The sequence below is a fragment of the Lytechinus pictus genome, chromosome 2 (genome assembly GCF_037042905.1).
Source record: "Lytechinus pictus isolate F3 Inbred chromosome 2, Lp3.0, whole genome shotgun sequence".
Lineage (NCBI taxonomy): Eukaryota > Metazoa > Echinodermata > Echinoidea > Temnopleuroida > Toxopneustidae > Lytechinus > Lytechinus pictus.
Genome location: NC_087246.1, coordinates 5,455,402 through 5,479,172, shown reverse-complemented (window position 1 = coordinate 5,479,172; position 23,771 = coordinate 5,455,402). Strand labels below are relative to the sequence as shown.

The 23,771-nt window shown below is 35.9% G+C and overlaps 1 protein-coding gene across 1 annotated transcript; it reads right to left on the bottom strand.

The window, feature by feature from the left end:
* Nucleotides 1–337: 337 nt before the first annotated feature.
* On the bottom strand, nt 338–18,545 carry LOC129254949 (GTPase Era, mitochondrial-like). Its single transcript, XM_054893497.2, has 11 exons — nt 18,445–18,545; nt 14,197–14,394; nt 12,871–13,001; nt 12,112–12,189; nt 11,524–11,570; nt 9,733–9,794; nt 9,216–9,328; nt 7,923–8,792; nt 6,380–6,529; nt 5,367–5,447; nt 338–4,456 (listed from the first exon to the last, which is right to left on the bottom strand). The coding sequence occupies exons 1-11, from the start codon at nt 18,527–18,529 to the stop codon at nt 4,346–4,348; spliced, it is 1,926 nt and encodes a 641-aa protein (XP_054749472.2). The 5' UTR covers nt 18,530–18,545; the 3' UTR covers nt 338–4,345.
* Nucleotides 18,546–23,771: the final 5,226 nt, after the last annotated feature.

Below are 23,771 nucleotides of genomic sequence, written 5' to 3'. Positions count from 1 at the left end.
ACCCTTCTCTTATCGATTTACACGTTTGCTTACATTCTCTACAGAGAAGTACAACGGAGAAGAGTGTGAGAGTTGGGAACAGGTAGTAAGGCCTGTCAGAAATGCTCTTCTAGTTGAGATAGAGCTGCAAAACGCTGGACGGGGGAAATATGCAGCACCCTTCTCTTATCGATTTACACGTTTGCTTACATTCTCTACATAGAAGTACAACGGAGAAGAGTGTGAGAGTTGGGAACAGGTAGTAAGGCCTGTCAGAAATGCTCTTCTAGTTGAGATAGAGCTGCAAAACGCTGGATGGGGAGGGGGGGGGGGGAATATGCAGCACCCTTCTCTTATCGATTTACACGTTTGCTTACATTCTCTACAGAGAAGTACAACGGAGAAGAGTGTGAGAGTTGGGAACAGGTAGTAAGGCCTGTCAGAAATGCTCTTCTAGTTGAGATAGAGCTGCAAAACGCTGGACGGGGGAAATATGCAGCACCCTTCTCTTATCGATTTACACGTTTGCTTACATTCTCTACATAGAAGTACAACGGAGAAGAGTGTGAGAGTTGGGAACAGGTAGTAAGGCCTGTCAGAAATGCTCTTCTAGTTGAGATAGAGCTGCAAAATGCTGGATGGGGAGGAATATGCAGCACCCTTCACTTATCAGAGGTTCAGAATGGAAAAACTGTTGACAAAACATTATAAATTAAGGTATATCAGAAAAGAATAATTCACCCTTTTTTGCTTTACATACTAATTCAATTTTCTAACATTATTCTTGTGAAGTGCAAAATTTACTTGAGGTCCTTCTTCAAATTTCAAAGTTTAAATTGTTTGATTTAAATTGATTGATATATTTTCATTTGATACATCCAATCAGCAATAAGGGGAATGTCTCAACCAGTCTTGCCCACATTTACTATGCAATTTAATATTGCATCAATGTTGACTTGGTGATCTTGAAATAAACATTTCCTCTTTTTTACATCTGATCAAGGGCCAATGTTACAAATGCCCTGGTGATTTGACACAATTCCCCTCTTAAAGGCTTTGGAATGTGTTGGTGTTGCTATAAACTTTCCATATTTGTGGTCCAATTTTGACATGTACCATATAGCAAAGTCGCCTTTTCTTATGAACATTCAAGTATAAGACATAGGAGTTTACTATTTTAATATATACAATTATGATATAAATGTGAAACGAATGTTGGAAAATAAGGAAATTTAAGGTGGGATATGACCACTTATACCTTGGTCACATTTGCTCTAAGGCGGCCATATGGCAAGTCGAAAACAGATGTTTTCAAGTTTAAGTTCGAGTGGTTTGAAAAAAAAAATGAATAAAACAGCTGTTTTCGACACGTCGTAGAGCAAATGTGACCGAGGTATTACAGCCCATTCTGACAAAATATCCATTCTAATCAATTTTTACAGATGGTATTGATCAAACAACCTATAAGATTTTGGCTTTTTTTATTGCTGACAGAGGAATGATTTGCTTATATTCAACAGGTCAAGGAGCACAAGACCTATTGCACGCATGGGGCGGCTCACATTATCATAGACAATTACGCCCAGAGTCTTCTCGAGGCTTATATGGAGTTTAGGAGCTTTACACCAGGATTTGGAAAGAGGAAAAGAGGGGACAGAGAACCATTCTTCCTTGAGAAGAATGGGTCCCTTTTTTCCAACTCTGGCCAAACCATGTCAAGAATGTGGAAAGCACAAAGACTCCCATATCATTTTAGAGTCAAACTTGTGTTAGTGTCCACCTGTCTATAGTGGTCACCTGTCTTGATAATGACCAATAAAACCAATTTCCCTTGGAGGAAGATTGTGTGGCAGCTTGGGTGGCCACTATAGACAGGTTCCAACACATACATTGTGATTGTTTTATTATGAGTATTTGTAATTTTGATTATACATATATGATCACAACATGGTGGCTTGTGAAACAGAGTCTCGCCTGATTTTGCGATCAATGAAATATCACCTTTTGAATTTTTAAGCTTTTTTTCTGCTTTGTATTCTGATGTTATGTGATTTTACTCTGTAATGGTGTCTTTGACATCTTTTATGTACATGTACGAAAGTTGAAATAAATTTTATGAACTTATGAACGAATTGTTAAGTCTATTGGTGATTTTATGTAATCTGGACCTAGCAGCAAAGTGAGCTGCTTGAAATAAATGTGTATGTTTTGAATTCATTCAATCTAAAATACGCAAATATGAATCTAACATCCAGAGATGCAGAGGAGATTGCTGATTTCATGTTGCACAAGCCGAACACTGCAAAAAAGTTCTACACGCAGCTTCAGCAACTACCTGCTAAGAGACGTTCCTCAAATGCCATAAAAAATATGTGGAATGAGGTAAGAAAATTTTTCTTGTATCTCTTCAAAACCTTCTGCAGGAGGAAATCCTGATGCAGTGGTGGGCACTGTATCTTGGTTGCATCATAACATCGCGACAGGAGAAATATTTGCATCCAACTTTCAGGTCTCTCGGAAAGACTGTTGCATCCCTGGAGATATACATGGGGATGTCTTCATAGTGGTTAAAGACACTTTGATAGCTCAGGAAGAATATGATCTTAACCAGAATGAATGTGAAATGATATGAATTAACCTCCATGTGAAGGGAGTTGCACCAGTTTTTATTGGTGCATGCTACCAGTCCCACAAGTCTGGAATCGATTACATGCATTGTCTGTATACGTCCTTAGAGAAAATTTGTGACCATGCCTCTGTTTGGTTGCTTGGAGACATCAACATGCCAGATGTTGATTGGACCTCCAGCTGCTTGTTTCCAAGTGGAAGATACCCTGGGCCAAGCAAAATGATGGTCAACATCACCCTGGACCATAATCTTTATTAAAATGCTGATAGGCCAACAAGAGAACAGAGCCTTTTGGATTTGTGCTTCATGAATAACCCAGCATTCGTAGATGGTCTGCAAGTCAACCAGGCATCAGTGATCATGACATCGTTTTTGTGAATGCTTTGATTAGACTAATAAAGAACCCAAAGCATAAAATCTTAATCTACTGCACTAAAGCCAACTATGATAAAGTATCTGAGGATCTTGATGTTTTGAACTCTCAATTCACAGTGGAGTTTGTTGAAATATCTCAGAAAGAATATGGAAGGGGGAATTTGTTGACCTGGGGCAGTTACTTCAGCAAGACTTGAAGTGAAGGGACGATACCCCACGTTCACGCTTGAGTCACCGGGCGCTTCGCTGCTCCTTCGTCCCCAGAAAAACACCCCTAATGTTCATAATATAGAGATGTAGATACTGTCATTCATGGTGTTTATGCTATTTTTTCAGAAGCATCCAAATCGAGCAAGGGAAATGCTGAAATATATGAAACTTTGCCTCCAACTCTCATTCCGTGTTATTTGTTCTTTGACTTGTTAACAGTATAGTATGTATAGTGAGAAGACTACTTTTAATAAATAACCTCAAAATTTGAGCTAAAATTTTGGGAAGAAGATCCCTATAATAGGTGTGAATAAGAGACCATCTAGAACCCCAGAAACTTCCAGTGCTTTGTGCTCATGGTGTGCATACTTTACTTTAAAAAAAAATTCTACGAATAAAAAATGATAATAATAATACAGTCGAGCCTTCATAAGTCTACCTACTCTCTTCAAGTAAAATAATGGATTAAATGAAAGCAATTTATCTGACCAGATTGAGCAAGACATGAACTACATGTATTCACATCTTTTGAATCTAATTATGCCTAAGCAAAACAGATTTCTGTGGACCCAAGATTTCAACTTGAAGGGAAAGTTCACCCCATAAAAAAAGTTTGTTGTAAAAATAGCAGAATAATAATTAGTAAATATTTCATGAAAGTTTGATGAGAATTCTTTAAAGATTGCTTGAAAGAATTTGAAGTTTTGGATTTGTGACGTCATAAATGAGCAGCTGCCCCATATGTTATTAAAGAATATAAAATGCATAAATTTCTAATTTTTTTATGGTTCATGATGACTTATTTTTGTTTTCCTTTTAGGAAAGGGTGTAAAATGATTGGTCTATTCATATACTGACAGTACCCTTCAAAACCATTTTCAATTTTCTGAGAATTTTACATTTCATTGATTTTTTTAAAACCATATGATATGTAGGAAAGCTGCTTGCATATGACGTCGCAAATCTCATAATAAAAATTCTAATAACTTTTTAGTTCTTTGATGGACTTTTCTCAAACCATCAGCAATATTTTTTCTTCTATTTTTACAATGAAATGTTTGACAGGGTGAAGTTCCTCTTACAGGATATTGAACTGTATATAAAGGCAATACAGATTTATATTGTAACTACTATAAATAAAGTTGATAGACTTCACTTCTTAAATCTGACATGGAGACTGAGCTTGACATCAGTATGGAATGCATCCATCAGGTTTTGAGTTGCTTGGCGACCAATCCAGGCCAACTTCTTCTCTAACATCCTCTGTGAAATAAATCATGAGACAAAGAGAAAATGAAAATTTGAAAAAAAATCAGTTTGGCTTTGGTCATGAGACATGAAATGTGTAACAAACTGTCTAAAAGTGGTTGGGAAATGATGACTGTGATTCACTTAAAATCAATATATGCTGTATTAGTGTGGACACTTGGAATTACCAGAATAAAAAAAAAAATACTGAATTCTGCCAAAGTTACCTGACCTGCACACAAAAGATCATCCATGGGAATACACACAAATGTTTGGCCCAAACAATTCTCACATAAAAAAAAAAATCCTACTTTGACTATCATATTATCTCTGAAATACAATGTTTTGCAGAGGCGTTATTTTAAACATAATATTCTTTATAACTAACATGAAAACAATATGAAATCTCACCACATTAATTTCCTCTTTCCCACAACTTTTCCAATTAAAGCCCCGGTCACACATAGAAACGGATCCTCAAGGATCCCACAGCAATATCCAGAATTTCATGCCGGCATGATCCAGGGGAAGTAAAAAATAATTTTGCCCCCGATTAGCAATGATGACTGTACATGCATTATCAACAAGGCATCAATGTGGCATCTACATGGCGTTTAAATGAGGATCAATACAGACCATGTCGGCAGAGCAAGGCGTCTACCCAAACCATTCGTCAGTACGGATCAAAACGGCTGCTACAGCGATCATCCCAGATTGCGCTGCCAACATTGCAATCCAAAGATGGCATCAAATGTACAATATAAGTTCATATGATTATCAATGTTGTCCCATGACCTTTTGTGAGTTTATTTTGAGTAAAATTATTCTTTTATGGACATAATAAATGAATGAAATGAAATAACATGTCAAACAGCCAATAACACTCGACTGATTCTGATATTATAGAAACTGATGGGTTACATACCATATGAGATTTCTTTTGACAAATGAGAGTCTGGACAATATGCAGCTCACCATGGTCACCAGTCCTCCACAATTCAGTTGACTAAAGGTAAAAAGAAAACCCATTTTAATATTATCAATTATAATTGCAATAACTTTAAATATTTTCTTAGTAGCCTTGTCAACAGTTAATAGCTCAGTCGGTGACCCGGGTTCGATTCCCATTTGGTGCGCTAGTGCCCTTTGGTGAGGAATTAACCCTCATTACCAGGTCCTTCATAGAGGACCTTAAGCCGTCGGTCCCCTGGTTGCTTGCTTACAAGCATTCATGCTTTCTTAGCAATCAAGTAAAAAATCCCCATCAATCATTTCCTCAGGTTAATGCATCCTCTTTCCCGCAGGGAACTGTCAAGGAGATTTTCATTACCAATCCTCACATTTCATCAAACAAAGGCAATAAGGAATGCTAGAAAGCCGCTATGAAAAGATGCAGTGCACAATTAAAGCAAGATTCCTGATACAATACGCAGCACAGAATTTTAATGTGTACCTCATCAGGCCATCCTTACACTTGGTCAAATAAGAGTGTATTATAGTGAGACATTCTATTTCTATAACAAGCACCAGTTAGCTTAGGAAGCAGTCAATCTGCTGCCAAAGGTTTATTGTCGTTGGCCAAGGATAGATTGATTTTTCATAAAAAAAATAGAAATGATATACCGGCACTACATTTGTGGTTTAAAGACATAATTATGGCCATTTGAACTTATTTATCAAAATACAAGAATAATTCAAAGCATACTCTTCTCTTTCTGTTGTTATTTTTTGGTTAAAATATTGTGGTATGAATATTATATAGACTCCTAAATATTATTCATCATATTGTAATTGGCATATGTCCAAGACTGACCATCAAATAGATAGATCCTGGGTAAGAAACAGAAACTATTTGAGTAGTTTTGGTCTAAAGCTGGAAATGTTCAAAGTGGCTATACCACATTAAATTTTGATCAAATCATCTCCAATATAACTTGCCTGTGAGATGTTGTAGGGTACTTCTTGAGGAAGGGTCTCAAGGAGTTTCTCTCTGATAGCTTCTCTAAGAATCTCCTCTGGAGTAAGGTTGGTCACCACATCTTCATGGTACTCCCAGTCTCCTGGCTTTGCACTGGTCAACAAGAAATCCTTCAGAAAAGTAAAACATGAAGTTTATAAGAATATGAAACACTAAACAACATAACATAAACAATGGAAAAACTGAATCCGCATTGGAATTAGCCTCTTGTCGAGGCCCTGTTGGCTGCTTTCCGAGCGAACATGGCGAAGCAAGGGATATAGCGAAGCAGAGCGCCGCGAGACAGGGCCTCTTGACATCTGAGCCAAATTTTACTGACTTTCTTTAGTTTTTTGTTTTTACCAATATTCCGACCAAAAACTGGTCGGTGAAAATCATCCAATGAGAGCGCGGGCTGCTAAGACGTCATATTGAATATTCACGAGCTCATCTTGAATGGCGACCCGTGGATTTTTGGCGAAGAGTGACGACGAAATATCAAAGAGCATTGGATATGCCTCTAAAATGCTGAATATTGACCAATTTAAGGATTTGCAAGTCGATGAAATTAAATCTGCACTGAAAGGACAAGATGTTTTTGTAAATCTACCCACAGGATATGGAAAAAGTGTAATATTTCATGCGATTCCACTATGCGTCGATTATCGATCTCCGCTGTGCAGTGAGGGAATGCAGTTGCTTTCCCTTGACTCGAATCTGACCAGCAGCTGACCAGTCTCTCACGGGAAGTTTCGGGGCGGTGATGGGTCTGTTACGGCCAGTACAAGTAAAAGTAGTAGTAGTAGTACCACTACTTGTAGCATTTTGCTGGTTATTTCCCCTTTAGTGTTCCGCAATTAAATGAATCCTCTGCAGAATAGTGGACTACTATAGTATTTCAAATTAACCCCAGACGAAACAGCTTTGACATTTCATTGGTTTACTAGGTGACCGGTAATATCATGACTCATGTATATTCATTAGGAAGATGTTCCTCATGAATATATAATTCAGCTAAGATGTCAAGAGGCTACATTGGAATCTATCCAGGGACCCACTCATATATACACTTTTTTGGCATCACTTTACCAGAGACTGGTACCAATTAATAGTAATGTCCTACATCCAAAATTAATCATTTTATCAGCTGTTTAACAGATTTTTACATAATTTCATATTAACCTGATCAGTTTGACAAGTAATAAATTGTGTATTCAAGGCTTTTTAACAAAACAGATTTAATTTACTAGGATCATCAATAGTTTGGTTGAACTTTTTGAATTTGTAACATCTAAGGAAAAAAGGTGATATCCATTCATAAAGTTGTTCATAAATCATGAACAGACCTATAAAACATTTCCCTTTTATTGCAGTAGCATCAAGACTTGACTGAGGTTTCATAAGTATTTGAAAGTTTTGCATGACTGAAGACCATATCTTGATTTGCAATCACTTTTAATCAAATCAGCTACATGTGAATTTTTTAAGGTTCTAATTGCATAAAAATATCAAATTAGAGCTTACCTTCAAATCTTGCACACCTTCACCATGAAGAGCAGACACCATGTAGACTGCCTTGAATCCAGGCCATCCATTCTTTTCCTTGGCCATTTTCCATATCCTTCTTCTCTCCTCTCGTTGTCTCTCTATTTCTTCCTTCTCTGTCTCCAACTTCATCATCTCCTCTATCCTCTCTGTATCCTCCCCCTGTCCATGTTTCCTAGCAACTATCTCATCTGTATCATCTGAGAGTTCAAAAAGGTTGGCTGTATACTGCTGCATGATGTTTTTTTTTGTCGTTTCCAGGTCATGTGATTGTACTGTGTTGACAACTTTGTCTAGACTTGCATCACTAGTCACATAATCTGACCCATGTTCTCCACATCCTTGAGTTCTGTAAAAATTAGGGACTTTTGTCACCTGACTGACTGTATCAGCCTCATGATCTGCCATGAGAAATTTATTTGTTTGCAGGTTGTTATTAGTGTCAGTGCTGGCAATGCTACTGGTAAGTTCTGCACAGTCATTACCTGATCCATCATGAACATGAATTCTACCATCTTCTCTGACAGATGACTTTGGCAAGCTCATCTCCTGGACATCATCCATCATCACAGCTGAATTGTCCAATGACCATTGGCTGGTGCCCTTTGACCCTGGCCTATCTCTTAATACATCACTCCTGAGTGGAGTAAAATTCCTTTCACCGGTCCTTGACTTATTTTCCTCCTCATCATGCGTCATCTCTGTCCCTTCAGTTTTCAGACTCTCTCTGATATGATTACTGAACTTTCCCTTTCTTCTGGGAGATACAAATTTTCTGCCGTCGACCACACCTTCTGTTAAAGACTCTGTGATTTCAAACAGAGACTGTTTGGTCTTCAATGCATCGACCTGGAAAAATTAATAATATGCAACATTTATAGACCGCTCAATACAAATGTTTCTAAGCGCTGCATACTATTACCCCAGCTTTAGCACGGCTATTCTGATCGGGCGCTCAAGCATTCAAGGAATTCCTTCCTACAGGCTACCCATTTACTACACCTGGGTGGAGAGTGGCAAATGTAGATTAACGACTTGCCAAAGGATGCGAGTGCTGTGGAGGGATTTGAACCCCGGACCTTGTGGTTCAAAGTCTGGAGACTCCTCCACTGAGCCACAACACTTCTTCAGAGCTGCAATGGCTTGCAATGGCTTGCAAACTAACATACTATAGTACAAGAACATATCTCCTTTATTTTGTTTTTTTCCTTCCTCTTCCTCATCCATATTAATTGTAGTAGACAAAGTAGAAGTAATAGTAATAGTATGTACCTTATTAAGAATCAGAATTGATGGAAGATGAGAATGCGTGTAGAGTTGAAGCAGAATTTCTTGATCTAGTTTCATATTGGTCCACTTGTTGGATACATCAACCAAAACTGCAACTATGAAAATAAATAAAAGTGGGAAATCATTCAGATATTGTATATTACCAATAATATACAGCATTCAAAGTGCACATTCTATCTAGTTAATGAGATATGATCTTGTGAATACATAATTAGCCTCATTGAAGTAAATGTATTATTGGCCTGGTTCTTAATGTTAGGAACCAGGCCAATAATGCATTAAATTCAAACGAGGCTAATTTTGTATTCATGAGGTCATATCTAAGGCCCCCATGGACCGATTCCGACCAAATTTGGATTACAGTGGTTTTTCATCATGCTCTACCAAAATATAGTACCAAAAAGCTGAAATGCAAAATAAGTTTTGTATGATGTCATCACTTTGGTTCTCTACTTGACATCAATACCCTTAGAACTTGTATAAGGTGATTTTCACTTACCAAGATCTGATTCCAGTAAGGTGTTCTTAGCATCAACTAATAGTGATCTTGGCAACTTGTGTCTAAGAAGATATATGAAGGACAAATAGTTTTAGAATGATAAAAAAAGGATAATTATACCATTTATAAAGTAACATATTAATTTGAACACAATGAAAAAGATACATATAATATATGAATATATACATGAAATATATATTCGTGCAGAGAGAAGCAATATGACACAAATTTTGCAGAACCATAAGATTCCAACACAGACCATAATAAAAAATAATAATCTGATAAATTTGTACAGTATAGCCACCATATATTATTATGGTGGCCACCATATATTATTATACTTCGCTGTTTGGCTCCTATTGCTAGTACTACACAATGAATATGATGATCTACTTAAATAGTTCCTCAAACAGATATGCCTACAATGTTTTGAAAACAGGTACCATGCATTGAAACAGTTCCTCCAATTCATGCATGAGCCTGTACTTCTTCAAGCTATATTGCCTCTTTCAAGCCTCCTTTATTGTAGTACCAGGAACCAGCAAGTGCAATACACCGGGAGAACATCCTACTCTTTGACAAATGTTGTAATTGAGTTACAACATTTTTGTCCTTTCCAATGGACAGAACGTTTTCCGACTGCATTCACACCTGAATACAGCAGTGATGCACACTAAACACACAACACTAGCATTAGTTTTATTTTGTTTATTTTTGTTTCAGCATGAGCAGGACTCGAACCCAAGTACATTGACATCTTTCTTATCCGAAACAGGTGCTCTGAAAGACTGAGCTACACTGCCCTTAGTTTCAAGTGAACAAGTAGGAGTGAAAGGGGGAAACATTGGATAGGTGTGAATAGATGGAAGAACAGGGAAATACATTGTTCTCAAACACCTGAGAATCTATTGAAAAGAAACTTCACTTGTAATCCCTAATTTCACCATTGACATTGTGATCTTTTACAGGACTAAATAGAAAATCAATACCTAAGTTAGCTTTTGCTGTATCTACATGTACTTGTTGAGAGTTATATTTGAAAAGCTATTTTAACATAATCCCTAATCCTACCATTGAAACTGTGATCTATTACAATGCCTTAATAGAAAATCAATACCTTAGTTTTTGCTTTATCTACATGTTATTGTTGAGAGTTTCTATTAAAAAGCAACTTCAACATAATCCCTAATCTTACCACTGACATTGTGATCTATTATTATGTTCCTACCTCCTAAATAGAAAATCAATACTTAAGCTTTTGCTTTACATAAGTGTCACACCTGCAGGCAATTACTACGAAGTGTAAAAATGAAGACACTTTGGAAAGATAGACCAAAAATTTTGACAGAAGCAAGCCAGAAGCATTAAACATAGAATCTGTCTCAACATTGCCCTAGGCAGTAAAACTAATTCCTTTATGGAAAATGTAAATCACCTGATAGTACAGATATTTTAATGATTTTTACAATTTTGGACCAGATGACGAATTAGCTAGGCCCAACAATCCTCGGGACATTTTAATAGCCTGTAAATTATTGTTAAAATGGTATCACAGATGGCCTGCACAATTCACAGAAATAGAACCAATGCAAACAGTCTATAATTAGTCTATGATAATAGAATATCTCTTGCCAAATAAAAGAAGAACTTGAGTTATGAAAATCATGCCTGAAAATTAATACACAGATGAGAATATTTACTTGTCAACATGATAAGAAACCAAAGAGAGAGAGAGGGGGGATGGGCACCAAGAAAGGTTATGTGACGAATAGTAGAGACATGCATACCCACCTTCTGCCTTGAGTGTAGTTAATCAGACCAGGAGTATCTAGAAGGACCTGAAAAAAAAATAAAATAAAAATAAACTAAATTTTTGTGTTATTTAAAATAAATGCAATACCAAGATTTATTAAAATGAAGCCAAGTGGGACCAGATTGACCAACATTTGTTTCCCTTTAGGCCTAGGGCACGCACCATGAGAATCAAACTATTTATCTGAACCCCAAGCGGAGGGGAGAATAGGAAGTACTCAGCAGACCTAGATGTGTCATCTCAGTATTGGATTTTTAATCACTTAAAATAAGAAACATGTTGATTAATTCAAATTAAGGCAAAAATTAAAAGAATTCACCCCTATTATCAAACGTACAGAATCTAGCAAAACCTTGCTCCTTCATTTATTTTAAACAAGAAAACTACTTAACATGTTTCAAATGAAATCTCAATGCACATATGATGCTGCTAAATTATTTTTAAGAGATTCTACCACATTTCGTCTTTCTCATTTTCTCTGATATAAAGATGAAAGAGAAACCTTACAAGTATTCTTTAATACAAATTTAATTCAAATTATACATGAGCTTTAAGCTGTGGCATACCACTTGTGTGTTCCTGTTGGTGATGACAGCCAAAGCATTGCTCATGGTCGTGTGTACCTTCTGTGAGACAGCACATATCTGCAGACAGTCAGAAAAAGAGGGTGAGAATGAGAGAGAGAGAGAGGGGGGTGAGGGGGTGGAAGATAATAGAGAGAGGGAGAGACAGTGAGCAAGGATGGGAGGGAGGCAGAGAAAGACAGAGAGTGAGAGAGGAACTTGTAAAGCAAAGCTTTTTTTGCCACATTTCAATGAAACTAATGTTCTGTTGGTTGGTAATTTTAAATCAAATCCATTCCATTTAGACATGAATGCCCAAACCCTGTTCCTTAACTATTTAATAATTTCAATTGTCTATGGAAAAAAAATATTAAAAATAAAAACAAACAGAAGTTGCACTAAATCTTTTGTTATAGTCAATGAGTTTGAGATTACTATTAATGTCCATAAACATATGAATTAGGAACAATGAATGATTTGGAGTCGGCTCACCAGGGGAGCGTTTCATGAAAGGACTTGTCAGACGTTTTATCCGACAAGTCCCATTTTATCCGACAGTTGCCATAGTAACAGTGCTTCTTAGCCAATCAACATCAAGGAAAGATGTCAGATCTGACAACTTGTCGGACAAAAATGTTGATGAAACACTCCCCTGACGTACAAGTTTTGTAAATGTTAACAACTAATCAGACCATGCAAATGGACAGATCATTATTATTTTTTTCACAAGGATTAGACCTTTGAGTGGAGAATGAAACTTACCCGTCTTCCAAGGAGACTATTAATGAGTGTTGATTTTCCAGAGTTTGGTGTGCCTATGATAGCAACTCTTGAGATCCTAGAGTCATCAGGTTGACATGAAGGTCTGGCTAAAAGAAGAGATTGCTGCTCCGCTAAACAAACAAAAATGTGATGTCAGATTATTCCAAAATCATTAGTATTATTTCAATAGTCTGCTCCCGACCAAAAATACATAAATAAAATATAATTTAGAATTAAGGGATTAACAAGATTAAGCATACACATATGCATATATGCATGTGGGAGTTTTAAGAAGATGAAACAGCCAGGGGTGGTATTCTGAGGCAATTTTATCTTATCTGTTCAAATGAAATTGGTATTCTGAGAAGACATTCTATCTCTCAGATAAAATTTGAAATTTTATCAGCGATAAAATTTTATCTTGCATATCTAAAGATGATAAGCGACAAAGCAGTGCCTGCGTAGACATATCCACTGCAATGAGGACGATGTGTTTGAGCCCATGTCACTTTGAATAAAATAACCTTAAAATAGGGTGGGGCCATTTTATATCTGTGACGTTCATTTCAGCAACATCTTAACATTATTCCTGTAGAATTAGGAATTATTTCATAAGATTTTCTTGACTAATATTGTCTTTGAAGTGATGCTTGTAATGTTGCGATATTGATAACGACAAGAAGATACGAGAATCGTCATTTCTTTAAAGAAATCTCTGTAAAGACGCACTAGCGTAAAGTGCAATCGCATTTGATGTCAATAAATTGATGCACTCTCACTCTCTTGCCACACATCCTGGCGATATTGATGTTCATTGGTTGAACAAGATAAGAGAGCTATAAAAACCTGTTTCTCATTGGATATTGCTTCAAAAATAGTTGTCTTACAGACATAAAAATTTAAAATGATGAAAAAATTGTTCTCAGATCAGAATACTAATTTGGAAATATTTCAAGGGTATTTTATTCCACTGATTTTAACAGATATCAAAAATATTTTATTTAATCTGAGGTAAAATGGATCTCAGAATACCACCCAATGATTTTGAAAGAGAGAGCAATGGAGCCCATGTCTACACAATTTGGGAATAAGGTTTTTAACCTTAAGTTATACTGGTAATGTGAATTACATGTCTGATAAACATTTCCACTATTTTAACTCAAGAAGTTTCAATAAATATTTGTCTCTGTACAGTTTGAAGATGAAAACTTTGTTTTCACTGCACATCTTGGTTGAGAATCACCAAGATACACATCTGCATAGACAAATGGCACTGTGTAGACAAGAGGCACAGTGCCATATACAGTACTACAAGTCTTTGCTTACCGCTTTCAGGAGGCACAGGTGTGTAAAATTCAGGATCTCTTTCCCTTTTATCACAGTCATCTAGTAGGTTTGTTTCTTGATCTGTGGGCTCACTAGTTGGTTTATGAATCATTGACCTAATGGTACTCTGCCAAACTGACCTTTGACCTGGTAAGCTTAATGCCTCAATGCAGGAAACAGAATTCATACTTAATCTTCCTGTAGAGATAAAGACAATAATTAAAATAGAATGATTAATAATTGACGACATTTGGCAATGTGTTGTATCAGGAGTTGTTCAGAATAAATTTCTAATGCTGTGATCTACACTGTACATGGATTTTAACAAAGCCTTTGACAGCGTTCCTAAAAAAAAACCCTGTAAAATTCTGTTTTTTTCGGAGTCTGCGAACATTCTCACAAATTGAGAACCATACCTTCAAAATGACCAATCAAAAAAGAAAAAAAAGGAGACAGAGAATGAAGGGGGGGGGGGGCCAATGTCTGCGCACCTACTACATGTAATCTAACTTAAGGATTAATATGAATTTCTTTTCATTTCACAAAAAATTATATTATTATATTCTTTGTGTAAGTGTGCCAAAAATCTCATAAAAATTTGAAAGAATTATATGATTTTCTTGGAAAAAACATCAGCCAGTCATTTTCAGATTGAACAAAAAAAGGTGCCCCATGTCTGCACACCCATTCTCTTTATACACTAAACGAGATTCAGGAATTTTGATTAGAAAGGCTGCATTTTTTAGCCGTCAAATGAAATGCCTGAAATTCAATATTTTTCCACCATTTTGACTTTTGATTGAATATTTGTCTATGTAATGCAGGTGTAAAGTTTGTGGTCATTGTGTATCTTTTACTAGAATCACGCAGATCATCTTATGCGCAGACAAGGGGGAGTGTGCAGACTTAGCTTAGGAGACCTACCATATCGCATTGAACATTGATGCAGGTATTTTACGATTCATGATATCTATTGGCCGATTTGGCTGCGTTGTTTACAACTATCGTAAGGGGTGCTTTATTTATAAATAAAAAAGAATGTGCAGCTGTCTACTGCGACAAGGCTTGTTGCAAGAGTTGGGACAAAACCGTGGGAATATCACAAAATTGTTTTAATCTACTAGGTAAAAGTACTCTACTAAATAAATTAATAATGTTTAATCGGTACTCACTGGTTCTTTTGTTGTATTTTCTGTAAAATTCCCACGGTTTTGTCCCAACTCTTGCAACAAGCCTTGTCGCGGTAGACAGCTGCACATTCTTTTTTATTTATAAATAGCTGCACATTCTTTTTTATTTATAAATAAAGCACCCCTTATGATAGTTGTAAACAACGCAGCCAAATCGGCCGGTAGATATCATGAATCGTAAAATACCTGCATCGCTCGATAAATATTATAATGATATATTTATGATATTTATCGACCGATACAAGTATTTTACGATTCATGATATTTACCGGCCGATGCAATTATTTTACAAAAATATAGTTGGCAGCTATACACGCGTGAGGTATCTACATGTAGGTACCGATAACAACGGCAAGATGGCAACGTAAACAGACTGGGGAAGTAAATACTTGTGCTCTTAATTATTTTTAAAATTTACTACTATTTATTGAATAAATATACGCAAAGTTATCAAATAAGGGGGGTAAATATTGTTTTTGCCCATGCACGTTAGTTTGGGCTCAAAACAATATGCACTTTCTGTACATATAAGTTTCAATATGGATACTCGCCTGTCAAGTATGGATATCGGAGCATGAAAGTTCATCAAATTTTTGGATGCATAAATGATCGAAATTTTGTGATGGCGAGTAGAAAAAAAGTTCAGAACAAAGATATTTAGTCTTTCTTTAACTATTGATCTTCAAAATAAAACCAAAATGAACCGATTCTTTAAAAACACAAGCCAGATATAAGAGCCGCAAGCTACCCTTGTTTTATTAAAATGCAAGAACTATGTTGTTTATTTTTTTATTTTTGTTTATTTTTTTTCACTATTGTAAGAAAATACATGAAAACTCAGAGGAAAGAATATTTCATTTCCAGATGGGTCTAAGTCCTGTTTTTATGATTTTTTTTTAAAATTAATTTTACTTTGTTGTGTTTTAAACTGGAAAATGGGGATGGGATTGGTACAAGTGTGTGTGTCACTTTTGTTTCTCTTGTTTTGAGTGTTAGTTTAGAGCTTTGATGGCTGCTTTTTCCTGGTTGTTTTTTGTTTTGTTTTGAAAGAAATAGACCACTCTTTTCCTTTTCTTTTTGCTTCAACTAATAATTTGGTTCCTTTCAAGTCTATCCATGGAGAGATTGGATTGGAGTTTGGATTGTTAAGTTCTTTTCCACAAAATCTTGCTAATTTTTTTTTGTTTTGTTTCATAATAGTATAGAAGTACTTGTAAAAAAGAGTGTACATTTATGTGCAGTGATTTCACTCTAGAATATGAATTTATTTATCTTTCTTTAAAAAAGAGAGCTCAAACAGGGCATTTGTAAGACAATGTATGTATACAAAATTACAAATCTGATACAATATATTAAAGCTTGATTTGTATCCTTCTTGATACTTGAAATAAATAGCATACAATACTACATACATATTTTACACTCAGCTGCTCATCCCTCCTAAAAAAACTGTAATCAAATGTCCATTGTCTCTAAAATCAAAAGCTACATATTATACGTGTATAACAAATTGTTGAAACAATAGAATACATAAGCAACTGGTGAAACAATCAAATACATCAGAAAATAGCACACTTGTATTTTTATTTGGTCATACAAAGTACAAAAGGAATGATAATTTTCATATGTAAAAAAAGACACCCGTACATACATGTAAACAATACTAAAGTTGAAAAGAGCTTGTAATTAATATCAGAAACAATGAAGAAATACATTAGAAATTACAAAAACGATACTTTAAACAAATTCATTTAGGAAATTATCTAATGCTGTTTTGATGCCAAACTATAAATTATCTATCATGATCACCTTCATTTGGCAAAAAAAAAGAGGCGAGTTATTGTGATTTTGCATAATTTGCCATTAGTAATTAATTAGAATTAATTAGAAGAAATTATTTCACACATATTAAGAAAAATTATAAAGTGAAATGATTTTACATCAATCAAGCTTTCTTTCACCTTTTATTGATACCTAAATTACTTCAAAGGGCTCAAAAACAAAGAAGTTAGAGCCTATTGAAGACTTGGGTTATCAAACTGTATTCCATTGACTTTACATTAAGACAATCACCACAAATTTGGATATGCGTGCGTGACTTGAACTGGAATAACTTTATTTCTTGATGAAAATTAGAGTTCTTGGTATCATTTGAAAGGTCTTTTTAAGAACTTTCAAATGATACCAAATTCATTGATATTTGATGATTTTCATTTTTTTTTGTCACATACGTACCTATACACGGCAGCAGTAATGCACCCATGGGCATGATTAGCCAGGCGGCTTCTAGAGAGTAAAATTCATTTACTAACGTAAGGTTACTCTCATACGAAGCCAGGTCTTCTATCTCATAGACCCACACAAAGGCTTCCTTTGTGTGGGTCTATGAGATAGAAGACCTGGCTTCGTATGAGAGTAACCTTACGTTAGTAAATGATTTTTACTCTCTAGAAGCCGCCTGGCTAGGCATGATGGGGGGTCAAGCCTATATTCTATTGTATTGACTATGTATTTGCTTTGTTGACAAACGGTTCGAGGGATCTACACGAGCCTGATAAGAAACCTCTAATTTTTGCCATTCATAGTGAAATAATTTGTATCCCTTCATACGCATTAGGCGTTTGAACTTGAAGGTTCAAAGATCAATAAAATTCAGTTTATATTATAATATTATATAGGCCTACCGATTTCACCCTGCAATTTGTAAATATGGATTTCCAAGGCAAGGGAAATCCATCCGGGTGTGTAGGTCTCGTTTAAGCATGTTCGGAAAGGGTTTCAAGACTCCATGATGAAGAAGTATAGGTCAATATTAAAAAATATTATCATGGAGTCTCAAGGTCATCCTGTTCAAGTCAAGCCAACCTTCTCTCATCTCCCGACACGGAATCGATCATGTGGGACTATCTCAAGGATTCAAGACTCGACTGAATTGAACTAAAGACAGTGGGTAAAACACTCGCGCGGATTCAAAATTATCGGTCTATTTCTGAACAAACCCACACCAAAACGGAAAACAATTGGCCTATGTTTAAAAATGAATAATTTCAGTATTTACCTCTCATTTTTCTGGCAGCAAACGATATATTATTGTGAATATTCTGATTTCTGCGCAAAAGCGTGACTACACAGGGGGCTGACATCTTTTAAAATTACTGAGTCGGGCTCCCTCTTCGGCCGACTTACGTGTATAACGCGCAAATTCAAAGCTGACACGAGGACGTTATAAAACAGAAGAACAAACAAACAGAAAGAATTAAATTTAACATTTATTTCCAAAAAATAGAAACATAAATTAAATTTCGAAGAAAGAAATTAAAAAAAAACGAAAAAGAAGAAATGGTATTAGAAAGGAGAAATAAAAGTATATAGGAGAGGTAATGGCATGAATTACTGCTTATATTTTTATAACGAGGCTTTAATTAGATTGAGAAAAAAATACATACCGTCACCTTTAACGTTCGATTCCCCCCATCTTCTTTATGCATTTTTCTATTTACAACTAAATGTTTTGTAATAAAATTTGTGAGGAAGTGGTTATTAAATTCTTATACATGCAACCTAAGATTTTATTTGTAATATATATGTAAAGCACCTTATAATTTACCTGCATGCATATAGAGGTGTATACCTTTTCTTCTTCCTTTTTCCGGCAGTTATCTTCAATTCTTTAAGATAAACTTCTGGGTTTTTTTACTCATGCAAGCACAAAAATTATCTACTTACTTTATCCCCATATAGAATCATATTGTGGTTACAAATATCTAAGATTACAGTGTTATCCAATATGTAAGTACTTTTTAAAATTTCACCATATAACAATTAACAATACACAGCATCCGGCACGGTGACCGTGCACGGCATTCCGCGGCACGCGAAATTATTTTTCCCACCGAGTTCTGGACCAACATATGAATATTCATGACTTGCGTCTTCGGATTAAGAGTACGCATGCGCGTGGACTTTGCCACGACCGACCAGTGCCACCAGTGCCGCGCCGGTCGTAAGCATTCACGTTGCTCAGAATGAATTAGCATCGTCAAATTACCGGTACCCTTACATAGTTACGTAGACCTTATACTAGGCTTAGATCTATATCTATATCCAATTCTTAAACACTTATACAAAATAGCTGCCATTAATGGCAAGACATGTGCTAGGATAGGGCTCGCTTAGGCTAGCGCATTAACTTTACCTCAAATCTGGACCTGTCTAATGCCTAATACTAATAGGAAAAGCCGACTAATGCCACTGGTTAATTCCGAACTTTACGTTTGATTAGGTTTGGACCAATATTAGCTTATTTACCATGATTTAATGTGTCTAGTCCGTATACAGGACCAGTCCTAGATCTAAAAAAATATATCTTAGTTCTAGTCTAGTCTCTAGATCTAGACTCTGATCTACGCTGTATCAGCATGGAACCACTAGGTATACCAAAGGGGGGGGGGCAGACTGCCCCCTGACGAGTCACAACTGATCCAGGGGACGTCCCCTCTTTTGAACGTGAATATCTTCTCTTTTTTTTTTCCTATTTTTTTATTTGCTTGTCAATTTTTTTCAGCTAAGAAATCCTTAATTTGGGGTGAAGACGGGGATTAAAATCACTGACGTTAATTTGTGCCTGACGTTAGAATACATTCCACGCACGCACTGGCGTACCAAAGTGGGGCAAATTTTTTGGAGGCTTTTTCGTCCGCGAAAAAAAAATTGAAACATTTGTAATTACTTATTTAAAACAAATGAAAGTACAAAATGCCTTGAAAAAGCCTTGAAAATGCCTTTAAATTTCAAGGCTCAAATGTTCAAGGCAAAGGCTTTGAAGGCCGAGCATCAAGGCACTACAACACTGATTAGTACTAGCATGGACCTATCAATAGGTCCATGGACAGGTACTAGGCATTAGACAGGTCCAGATTTGAGGTAAAGTTAATGCGCTAGCCTAAGCGAGCCCTACCCTAGCACATGTCTTGCCATTAATGGCAGCTATTTTGTATAAGTGTTTAAGAATTGGATATAGATATAGATATCTAAGCCTAGTATAAGGTCTACGTAACTATGTAAGGGTACCGGTAATTTGACGATGCTAATTCATTCTGAGCAACGTGAATGTTTACGACCGGCGCGGCACTGCACTGGTGGCACTGGTCGTGGCCAAGTCCACGCGCATGCGTACTCTTAATTCGAAGACGCAAGTCATGAATATTCATATGTCGGTCCAGAACTCGGTGGGAAAAATAATTTCGCCGGCCGGGGCACGGGTCGGCTGAGGATACACGAATACCCTTAAAATGTACTTGTTGCCACGCCTGAAGCAGTCTAGCCTTGGGTTTACACGGGGGTTTACATCATACATGGGTCCTGACGGACGGCATCTGATCGAGCACGGCTTTCTTGCCGTGCCGTGGGCCTGGGGCAGTGGAAACTGGAAAACGGCACGACGTGCCGTATGCCGGCGCCCCCTCCCCCCCCCCTTTTCAAAAGCAAAATAAAAACAAATTGATGTAAAAATGCCATTGAAATTGAAGACCCCTTTTTGGCTTTTTAATTTTTTTCGGGTACGAAATATCATAAAATTGTGGTTGAAAATATTTTTTTTTGGCTTGTCTATATATTTTCCTCCGAAAAATTTGTCCCCCTTTTGGAAAATTGAATTCCACCAAGAAGCCTCAATCAATCTGACGGACTGCTCATTTGTCAGACACATTAACATTCACTCGTCTATAGGGAATCGTTATATTTAAATGTTGAATTTTGTCATGATTAATCTTTTATTTTACACTTTGCTTTCCATACTTGTGTCTATGCCATGATTGTCACACGTTTATCGCATTCTATTGCCATTCCAACTCCACATGTTTCTATTGTCTTCTCATTTATATTCAGAACATTCTTTTTCCAATCAGCTATATCGGGAGGAGAGACCTGCGGGTCATAGTGATTCAGTTCGCTTTTCGCCTCCCAGGCCCCGGTCCCAGGCACAGGTAGCCAAACAATTAATAATAATAATAATAATCATATCATCTAGCTACCTCATGCTCATTGGTTCACCTTTCACCCTTAATTGGTTCTTCCACTTTTCTGGATTCTTCTATTCTCTCTTTTTCTATTAATTAAATTGATCTTACGAAATTATTTCTTAACATATTTGAATATGGTATATTTTTTGTTTAAAGGTCAAATCCACCCAAGAAAAAAAAAATAAAATAAATAGAAAAAGTCAAACTAGCATAATTCTGAAAAAAATCATGCAGAATCGGATGTAAAATAAGAAAGATGACATTTAAAAGTTTCGCTTATTTTCACAATAGAATGATGTGCACACCTTAGTGACACGCAAATGAGTCAGTTGATGATGTCCCTCACTATTTCTTTTGTTTTTTTATTGTTTGAAAAATACAATATTTCATTTATTTGACAATAATGACCAACTTGACTGAACCAATACTAATTATACATGTTCAGGGAGGAATTGATTGTTGTTTCTCTTGACAATGAGAAGAAAATTACATTTCATATTTCATATAATAAAATACAAAAGAAATAGTGAGCGGATGACGTCATCAGTCTCCTCATTTTCATACCAATCAGGATGTGTATATAACTGTTTTGTGAAAATTAAGCGAAACTTTAAAATGTCATAACTTTTTTATTTTACATCCGACTTTGATATTTTCAGTGTTATGCTTGTTGGATATTTCTCTTTTTATTCAAATCAACTTTTTTGTTGGGGTGGACTCACTAGCGTACCTTTTTTTTTTTTTTTTTTGCTTGTCAATTTTTCATCTGGTACGAAATCCTTTATTTGTGATTGAAGACTTTTTTTTTTTTTTTCCTTGTCAAATTTTTGGGCGGACGGTTTTGCCCCCCCCCCCCCTGTGGAAAATCCTAAGTACGCCACTGGGTGGACTTGTTCTTTAAAAGCAATGCCAAGTGAGGTCTGGCCCAATAAATCAGAGCAACACTGGACTTCATTTTGTCGACATCTTTATTGAGTTTAGTTCAGTTAGTTCAGCTCCAATTATATTTTTAGGTTCTTCTTCTCCTAGCTGTTTGAAATTCTTTGAGTGTGCTTGTTAGTGACTGATTGCTGCGAGGTCTATCTGTGAACAATCATCACTCTACATTACCGTATATTTGTTGCTGAAAAAAAAATGATGCTCATGAATTTATTTACAGAAAAAATAATACGAGATATATAAACAACAACAAAAATGCATGGAGCATCAAAAATTTTCTTGAAGATAAATGTATTCTTTTTATTTCACCATCAACTTTCTTCACTTTTGTCAGTATCCTTCATGTCCAGGGGCCCATTTCAAAAGTAACATACCGGGCAACTACCATGGAAACCACGATTATAACTGGAGTTTAAAAACACTTTTTCCCAATACAAAATTATCAAAATCCCGGGCTGGTATTATCTAATAAAATCTCACTAATGCATATCTCAATCAACCAACTGTTTTCTCATTTAAATGTGAATAATTTTAACTGTATATACAGTCTTCGAATGTAAATAATATTCAATGTAAAAATTGCAAAATTAGTCTTCGGACTACAGCATTTTATTATTTGTTAAAATCTATTAAACAGAATTGAATTTGACTTTGCTTTTCATATCATCATCGTCGCCAACGTAGCAAAAGCACAACGCCAAATTCTAAACCGCAGCAGCATACTCATCATCGTAACCATCATCATCACCACCTTTATCACCAGCAACATTATATAATCACAACCCCCACCACCACCACCACCAACACCTTCTTCATCATCATCATCATCATCTTCATCATCATCATAAAATTAGTCTCAATCTAAACAATATAATAGCATGGTGCAATGCCAACAAATTAACAAACATTGTTACGAACATGACGTAAAATAAATATATGTTGTTTAAAAAAGACGATTTTTTTTTAAATATCAGGACAATTATTGTCACCGAAAGGAACTTTATCATGTTTATTAGACTGTGCGGAATCAACATTATTTCTTGGTATATGTATCGACAAAAACCTTGCATGAAACAAACAGGTTAACATTGCCGTATGCAATGTGCTAAGCAAATAAATTGGAATACTTTATAGATCGAGGAATTATGTATCTTAAGAGAATCTTAGTTATGTTACACAACTCATTTATTTTACTACATATAACACATGGTCTGGAAGTTTGGGGTGGGACGTGCAAAAAAACCATAAAACCTATTACTTCAAAAAGAATAGCTAGAATAATGACGTTCAGCGATCATACTTATCACTCTGCTCCTTTATCTTAATATTCTCGATATTTTCAACCAATACCAATTAATTAATTAATAATCGCTTGCCGCATAGTTTTATTGATTATTTATCATTCATTGACCAACCTTACAATCCG

Coding starts and splice junctions, on each gene's coding strand:
- LOC129254949 (XM_054893497.2), bottom strand. CDS start 18,529: ATGTCAGCCCCCTGTGTAGTCACGCTTTTGCGCAGAAATCAGAATATT. Junction 14,395..18,444: donor TGCTGCCAGAAAAATGAGAG/GTAAATACTGAA, acceptor TTATCTCTACAG/GAAGATTAAGTATGAATTCT. Junction 9,795..11,523: donor AACTACACTCAAGGCAGAAG/GTGGGTATGCAT, acceptor ATATCTTCTTAG/ACACAAGTTGCCAAGATCAC.